A 9,273-nucleotide genomic window follows, 5' to 3' on the forward strand; every position below is an offset into this window, starting at 1 on the left:
ATACATTGGACTGCAGCTCAGCTTGACCCGTGTTATATATATATATATATATATATATATATATATATATATATATATATATATATATATATATATATAGAGAGAGAGAGAGAGAGAGAGAGAGAGTAATGGATCGGTGCTAAACCCATTTGGTGCTAAACAACATGCTAAGTAGGTTTTTCAGACTTTTTCATTTTATTTTTATAGGGATCGGCTCTTGAAGCGTTTGATTCCAATACATGGGTGGATTTTTATAAAGTTCAAAAAATCAACAGTCCAAAATCTTTGTAAATTTTTTATGTTCTAAACATAATTGTTTTCATTGAAAACACATGATCCAGGTGTGGATTCTTAGTAAAACCATCATGCCCAACACATTTATAGGGCCAAAACTGCATAAAAAGCACAGGAAAAGCTCAAAACACATTTAGCACCAAATGGGTTTAGCAGGGACCCATTACTCATTACATATGTATATTACATATAATATAATAAATCCAGCTTGACCCGATTAGGCCCATGAGCATAATGGGCGGGTTGTGGGCCAAAGTTTTCTCAATGGGTTGGCACGAACCGAGCTGTTTACTCAACCCATCAATTTAAGAGTCAAGCTTTGACTGGGCCGGCTGGGTCAATGCCCAGTTGGCCTGAGCCATTTAGCTGGTCAGGTTGGCCGGTTGCCCACTCCTAACTGTTAGCCTCTTAACTGCACCATTATTACAGTTAATAATGAGGTAAAATAGATGAATATAAGATTTACTGAGATAAAATGAGGTAAAAAATTTGAACCATTGAAAATTCTGGACATAGAATCCTTGTGTGATTCAAGGAGTTGTTGTAAATACCTCCTCTTAGAGGAATTGAAATTTGAAATTTTTGGTATTTAAAGTTGGCTGACTCGCAACAGACATTAATCACTTCCCTCTCCTTTAGACCCCGCCCCTGATGTAACCGTCTCCGACATCCTCTTAACTCCTCTATACCGTTCTCCCAATCAAAGCCTTTAATAACATATTCTAAAAGGGTGCTTGGAACAGTCACTTGTTCAGAAAAGTGAGATAAGTTGGGATACTATAAACGAGTGAAGTTTCTCAAACATATCTCACTTTTTCTACAAATGTAGGCTCACACTGCATTCCATCAAATAATGCAGTTATATAACATCGAACTCTTATCAACTTTTAATTTTACCAATAGGCACCAAGGCTCGGCCTACCTGGTTCCTGTGGAATCATGGCTCTGGGCAGCAAGGGGGCCACTTCTGAACCAATACGTGATGAAGATGGCATGGGGAAAAGCCATTGTTACTAGAAAGCTACTATTGATAGTGGGTAGGCAGTGGGGGACCGGGGGGGACACTACCCCACAACCACAAGCATTGTTGCCAGATGGTAAACGAGGACTACACGCCCAATGCCAAATACAAACATACCATATACAAAGGCACACTCCATGCTAGTGTGTACCTTCAGTGCGTCTAACAATAAAGCTTTTAATCTAAAATTTAAGACAGGTTACTTGTCTCCACAACAGGGATCAGCCTCTCACTCTCTCTCTCTCTGTAAGACAGAGTAGCAGAGCAGAGACCACCCACCCTCTGAAATACATGAGCACAAAAAAAAATAGTGTACCAGTAGAGGAATTTGAAAGAACCAACTTTTGACATAAATAATGGCAGACGGTTAATCCCTGCACAACTAAAAATCGTCATCATAAAAGTTGCAGAAAAAGAAGAAAAGGGCTTTCTAGAGTGTCTTAGCTGAAGAAGAGGCCTTAGTTTCAGCAAAGCAAAAAAAAAACTCTTCAAGATTGTTGGCTTCAAAAGTTACACAAACACATCACAACAATGCAATCTTTCCCCTCAATGGGTATCTTTTCTTGGTGAATTAATAAACACTACAAACACGACTAAACTAAACAAAGTTCTTCATGGTCTGAATCTAGTCTTCTCTTTTTCATTTGTAAAACTTTAGATGAAGAAAGATGGTTGGTCGAAAATAGGAATCAAAATAAAACAGCAAAGTCCCTTAAAAGATTACCTGTTATACAAACCATGTTTTATATGACATTGAAGCACACTAACAAACAAAAAGCGTTCTCACAAAAACTTTTTTTCTCCCCTTTCTTTTTCATCTTTGCTTTACCCCGAAGTTTTCCTTTATTCTCGGCTGTTTTCCTGCATACTTTCTTTTTTCCCTCTCTTTTTCTACGTACATGCGTGAGAGAGAGACTAACAAGAAGAAGAAGACGGAGACCAAAATCTACCCCCTACGAGGAAGCAGAAACAGGGGAAGAGAGAGAGAGAGAGAGACGATCACTCACGTCGCAGAACCACCAAAAATCGATTCCATGTAACTCTTCACCTCCTTCGCGATCACCTCCCTCAACACCTCGACGCCCATCCTCCCCACTACCTCCGCCGACGGCCCACCACCACCACTACCATTTTCCGGCGACGGCCCGCCTCCCGGTGGGGACAGGCTCAGCACAGTGGCAGAGTCTGGAACGTACTCCCTAAAAGCCGACAGCCTCACCTTCTTCTTCTCCTCCACCGTCACCACATCCTCTTCCTCCCCACCACCGGCGGCGAGGAGGGCCTTGCGCTTGAGGGTGGAGTTCCAGTGGTTCTTGACGGCGTTATCGGTGCGGCCGGGGAGGAGGCGGGCGATTGCGGCCCAGCGGTTGCCGTGGATGGCGTGGGCGTCCATGATAGCGCGGTCCTCCGCCTCGGAGAAGGGGCGGTGCTCCACCTGAGGGCTCAGCTGATTGTACCACCTCAGCCGGCACGACTTCCCCGACCGCCCCGGTATCTCCCGGCTGATAACGGACCAGTTGCGAGAGCCCATCCGGGCCACCGCCCGGCTCAGCACCGCATCCTCCTCTGGGCTCCACGGGCCTCTCACCCTCTCCCCACCACCGCCCTCACCTGATGACGTCGACGACGTCGGCGAACCGCTCATCTCCCTCTCCCCCTCTCTCTCTCTAACGGAGAAGAAACAACCCACCGACATCCGTTTCTCTAAGCTGTCTCGCTCTATATATAGAGTAGATATTGGTTTCTTCAAGAATTTTCAATGTTTTGTATATCAAATTTGTTTAGTACGAGTTTTCTTTTTAATTAAAAAAAAGTTGTTTTGAATCATGTGATCATGATAAATCATCAAGTCTTTAAAGGTTCAAAAATCAACGGCCCACAATGTTTCAAATTGTATAACTAAAAAATACCTTTTTACATAAAAAAATACAAGCACAATTCAGATGCATAGCAAACAAATCATGCTGAACATATCTAACCGGCTTCATTGAGTCTATGCAACTTGACCTATGATTTCTTGCTCATTAGTTCCTTACCTTTATTAGTATATATATATCATAATTACAATAAAAGTTATTGTTCTTGCTCCAATGTTCTTTTTAAAGATATTTAAAAAAAAAACACGCACTAAAACTTGATACTAAAAGGTTCAATTTTTTCTTTAAAAGACTCCCATCTAAAGTATTTTTTTAATAAATAAGCTATGATAAAGACATCCCCGTAAATAAATAAGTTAAAAATAAAGCAAAAAACAGCATGATTTTTTGCAGGATCTTACACACACGCATTCCCGTAAACAGTTTAGCTTGGTTTGTTTGCCCGGAAATAAATTTTTTGTTATGATTTTTTGAAGTAAAATCATGATTTGTTTGAGTCCTAAAATATTTGTATGCTATAGTGCGTTCATTTTTTTTAGTTCTTGAAAATCCTTACACATTGCAATTGCATGACTTAAAACCTATTTATTACTAAATAAACCATGGAACTCACATCTATAAGATTGATGTAAATGAATATAAATATAAATAAATATGCATGTAATATGTAAATGATTTTCACTAAACCTTAAAATGGTAATATTATAGTCAGCTGCATTCAAGTGATTGAACTCACCAAAACAACTTTAAAATATAGTATTTTTTAAATTTCATAGTTAGGTTTTATTTTTATTTTATTTTTTTGGGGGGGGAGGGGGGTCAAAAAACTTTCTTCATGATCCAATTTCAAATTTCTAAAGTAAATTTTATTATATTTAAAAAAAAGGTGTAACCTTTTGTTTTCTTCTAAGTGCAAACTTGTTTATTTGATAGTTACATGGAGAAATTGCTCCCAAGAACAAAGACCTAGGTGCTGGCTTTGTCAGATGTACTTAATGCCTTGTTTGGAAACTAATAACTGGGATAGGAAGCGCCATTTGAGTAAGTGGGAACTGCCAAATCTTGGATTTGGCAGCTAATTTGTCAGCTACCGCCTCCTGTGGATTCCGTTCTTTAGTGTAAATACAAAGTTATGAGGACCTCACTTTCCATTCCAAATACACAAACAACTATCCCAGCTACCAGTTTCCAAACAACCACCACAAGGTGGTTTGGCCAGTTTTGGCCGAATGCTTTAACTCCTATCCCAGCTCCTAATTTTTACTTGGGCATACACAAGGAATGATGCCTATGTAGGGGCGTCAATGGGTCGAGTTTACCCAGACCCGACCCAAACCAAACCCCATCTGATCCGAGTATGGTGATAAATAATAAGACCTGACCCAGGCATGTACCTGAAGATCCGATTAATACATAAACTTGGGTATAGTTTGTGAAATTTTATCCGAGACTCAGGCTTGACTCGAGTTTCGATTAAGACCTGTAAATTTTCAATGTAAAAATGATACAAAATATGGTTTTAAAAGTATGACACATAGCCGCGAGTGGCTGAAAAGACCCCGTAGCATGGAGCATGAAGTTGAGCATATGCACTTGAGAAGTAATGTGCACACTAAAGCTTGATTGCTGAGCTTCTTAGGAGCAATATTGTGTTTTCTCGTACCACCACCTCATGTCATAGTTGAACTATAAGAATTTTTTATTCGAATGCATAGCTGTTTCTATGATCCTCAATTGCTCGTGTGCTCATCACAAGAAGGCGGCACACCCATTCCTCGTAAACTTACACACTCGTATGCCAAAGACTTTGGTATCGTCCCGTTCTATGGACCCATTTAATTATGTCGCTTTAGATATTTAGGTGTGCTAAGCGTGCATGAGATATACATGCATCAAATTCGCTTACGCCAAGCTTACGTAGCTCCTCCTGATCTGGTTCATGTAGTTCTTATGAAGTTGGATTATGATTTCTCTTACGGTGAGTTTGATTAGACTCATCCAAACCCGATACCATAACAAAAAATCAGGGCCAGAGGTTTGGTGATCCGAACCAAACCGGACCCTTTGACACCCTTACTCTCCTTAAAGTGCAAACTTTATACCATTCATTTGAGCAGCATTCTTTGGGCATAACTTATTTATATTGTACTTTGAGTCAACTAATTTCCACTTTAATATCTGTGTTTTGAAGCTTATGGTGGAGGACAGTAAGGTCAAGCTTTTCCATTTGGTGCTGCCAATTGTAAAAAGTAAAAGCACAAACGGATGCGCTTTTGATTTAGGAAAAAGGAGGAGGAGAAGACCTTGAGAATAAATTTCCCAAAATTCTACGTTGCAGAGAATGACAGGAGGCTTATCTTATAAATTCAACTGATGATGTTGGCGTAACCGGAACGACGAGTTATTAGTGTTTGACGGAATTGCCCATCAACGGAGGGAAGATTCCTGTGTTCAGTGAGAGGTATTATGGGAATTTAGAGCAAATGGGGGAACATTAGGTGTGTTTGTGAGTCATACGGCGGTAAATGATCTGTGGGGCCCACCTCGGCTGATTGACACCGTCGGGGATACAGCTGGACCGGAGGACGTTGACACGTGTGTGCCAGGCTTTGCAGGAAACGGACGGCTGAGATCGGTCTCTTGTCACTTTCGAGATTTTTTTTATATTGTAAAATATAAGAGAAGAGAGAGGGCGAGAGAGGGAGAGTGGGCCCCACGACAGCCTGGACGAATCTCGCGTGAAGGGGAGGGCGTTGAACGGTTGACCGCCCGCGTCCCCCAAAGACGACGCGGCGGTGCATCTGTGTCCGTCCACGTGGAGATCTGACGGTGAAAAACGCTGTTCCGGCAATCGCCAGGGGGAAGTCGTTGGTCAGTTACAAGCGGGGGGGCATTTTTTGTTGTTTTCCTCGCTGCCCCGTTAATCCCATAGCTGGCCTCCAGTCGGAACCCCCACCGACTTCTCTCTCTCTCTCTAAGTGTCGACATCCACGTGGCAGGGCACGGAACACGTCGGAAGGAATAATGATCTGGAGGCCCGCCTGGCTGCGGGCCCAACTTAAACGAAAATAGGTAGGTTTCCGTTGGTCGATTTGTTGGATGGGACCCACTGCCGGTTTATGGCTCCCTTATGTTGTGACCTCTTTTATTAATCAAAATTTGCTTGCTTACGTAACAAGGCCCTCATCGGAGAAAAAGCGAGGTAAATATATCGGCACTATTCTAGACGCCATTTTTTTTAAAAGGTGCATATATATATATATATACTAGAATATGTAAACTGATATGACAGATTTTTATACAAATACAAGTAAAAATAAAAATAGTTTTTATGATAATAAAGCAAGTACAAAAATAAAAAAAGATTCTGGTTCCAACCTTTGATACTGGGCATGATCCCATTTTTTGGGTTTTGATCCAATTTAGATCTAGAGAGTTAGAACCAATTATTTAGGATTGGGACCCTGAACCTATATATTGCCTAGATTTTGGGGTAAAAAAATTTCCAACCATGGTGCGGCAAAATAGGCCATTTGCCAAGAAATTGGGGATTCTGGATCTGGATCCAACAACTTTCTATGTTTCTATGTTAAAATCAAGGGTTATAGGGATGTAAAAAGTTTGAATTTGGATCAGATGTAGCCAATATCAGATATGATTAGATGGATTTGAATTCAAATTTGGATGTGAAAAGCTCATACCATATCTTGTCTTTTACACGTAATGGGATTCAAATTTCCATCAAATCTGGATATTTGTCAGATTCAGTAGCAAAAAGTCAAAACCATATCCACATCCAATTATAAGCAAATTTGGCTTACCAAATCAGACTAAACAGAGTGCCAGTTGTTGTATAAAATATGATCCTTTGACATCCCTAAAGCATTCCACCCGTTTTGGTCAAACTTGATCCATGTAAGGATCCGGATCCAAACTCCAGTGTCCACTTTTTGAGTAGAGATGGCTCGAGAACAGATCCTATCCTAGTCGCATGATCCCATGTTGATCCTTGCCATCCAACTGGAAGGCTAGAGTTAGATCCAGGTCCGGGTAGCAGGGACTAATCCCAAGCGCTAATTGGATGGCTAGGATCAGTATATCCAAACAAGGGCACACTGAAGAAGTCTTAGGGTTAGTTGGCCTTATGCATGACATGAGTTTGGTTAGAGATTAGGGATTTAGTTGAGAAATGGGAGGGTCAGGACTCGAGGCTCGTTGGGCACTACCATTGGCCTTCTGTGGTTAGGGTGGAAACTGCCCACCCTGACCCATACCCCCTTGAGGGGTTTCAGTACCTGCTCACCCTCAGCCCTTGTTGATGACAGAGTGACCTAATAATTACTAGAAAGTAGAACGGATACGAGAAGCCATGCATAAAGTGGGAACAGGAAAGCGATGCAACATGCATGATTGGTTTTAGAAGCAACTGTGAAAGAGTGAGAAACGATAAAAAAATGTCAATAGAACAAAGGGAAAACAAGTTGGAAGTGAGGGGGAGCAAAAAAAAAAACAAAAACAAATAATAACAAAGACCAAGAGAGAAAAACAAGAGAAAAGTGAGTGAGAAACAAAAGTCATGCAAGTGGAAAGTTTGCTTCCCATAAACAGAAAGTGAGTTTTCCTCATGCTTCCACATTTTAGAGGAAGTATGGTGCTTTCCACTTCGGAAGCACGCTTCCCCCTTAGGGAAGCGCTTCCTGTAACTATAGTTAAACCACTCCAGTTGTATCCACTATAAACCAACCGCCCAAAGGGCAAAACCCTGAATACGAGCCCTCTTTTTTTTTTTGAAAGGCAAGCTGGGGTTGGACAGACCCCTACCAGAACAACAGCCGATCCACGCAGCAGAGGGATTCGATCCTGGGCCTTCTGCTTGACACAAGACCCCGCTTACCACATGGGATAGCAGCCGTCTTGGCTAATGGGAAAGTGCACCCATTAACCATACTGCCCCCCTAATTGATTTGCTTCAATTCTCAATTGGACTTAAAACCCTAATGAAAACTCTTTAATTCATATCCTCCCTGTCCACGCATATTGTATCCTCAGAGATTTGGAAATAACAGGAAACCTAACTATTGCCAAACATTTACCAAATTTCAGATAGTCTGTTAGGATGCTAATTGTCACCATATTCAAGTGCAAGCCTCAATATGTTGCCCACAAGGGCTCCATGCATCATGAGCAATGTTGTCAGTATCCGATATCGGCCCTGTATCGTTTGGCCAATGAATCATTCTGAATCAGCCAAAAAATAATTAAAAATATTATGTGCCAATCAGAACGTGACACATGTTACAGCCATTAAAATAATATTTTAAAAATATTTTTTATATTGATTAAAAATAGCCAATTCAGGGGTAAAGCGTGTCGATTTTCTGCCGAAACTGACAACATTGATCATGACAGTTCGATAACTGTGGTGCATCTCTTGCCTTGTGATCAAAGCAGAAGCTCCTTGCACTCAAAAAGGAAAACCAAAGGGGTTTTACTTTTAATGGCCTGGCGGGTCCCTGAACCGGCAAAGTTTCCCTTAGGAAAAAAATTTGAAAAATAAAAGCTATACATTTTAATTTTATGAAATAAACTAACAAAAGAGAAATAGGCATCACTGAAAAGGTAAAAAATTAATTATAATTGGTTAGCAGCCTAAGAAATAGGGCGGCAGATCAGGTGAAATCACATTGCACACTTTGAGTGTGCTGCGGAACCTGACTGCCCTCCATTTTTTGCAGTTCATCCCCACAACTGACAGGCTGTCAGCCAAAGATAGAGGGTAACCAGGTAAAGTGGCACAATCAAAGTGTGCAATGTGATTGCACCTGATCGTGCACTCGAGAAATAGATACCCATCTATACAAGAGGATGACATGCAATTTAGGCCCATTAGCCTAACAGCCACGCTGTTGGCTGCGAACTAGGCCAAGCCCCACCCGGTCAAGCCCATCCATGAACCGGGCTGGGCTGTCCAGGCGGGCGCATTGTCTGGCCTCCACTTTGGCCTTTGCAAAAATGTGAACCATTTTCTAATATGAAAGTGAATCAAATTTCTTTTTTTAGTTTTACTTGGAGAAACCGCCA

General features: G+C 41.3%; 1 protein-coding gene across 1 annotated transcript; it reads right to left on the minus strand.

The window, feature by feature from the left end:
• Positions 1-316: 316 nt before the first annotated feature.
• LOC149841410 (transcription factor MYB25-like) lies at positions 317-3,007 on the minus strand. The gene has a single exon (XM_090003820.1). It carries the CDS (start codon positions 2,958-2,960, stop codon positions 2,319-2,321), a length of 642 nt encoding a protein of 213 aa, XP_089859946.1. The 5' UTR covers positions 2,961-3,007; the 3' UTR covers positions 317-2,318.
• Positions 3,008-9,273: the final 6,266 nt, after the last annotated feature.

The sequence above is a fragment of the Nuphar pumila genome, chromosome 4 (assembly GCF_984573655.1).
Source record: "Nuphar pumila chromosome 4, dmNupPumi1.hap1.1, whole genome shotgun sequence".
Lineage (NCBI taxonomy): Eukaryota > Viridiplantae > Streptophyta > Magnoliopsida > Nymphaeales > Nymphaeaceae > Nuphar > Nuphar pumila.

What these genes read in the sequence shown, in the direction of transcription:
- LOC149841410 (XM_090003820.1), bottom strand. Translation starts at nt 2,960, where the DNA reads ATGAGCGGTTCGCCGACGTCGTCGACGTCATCAGGTGAGGGCGGTGGT.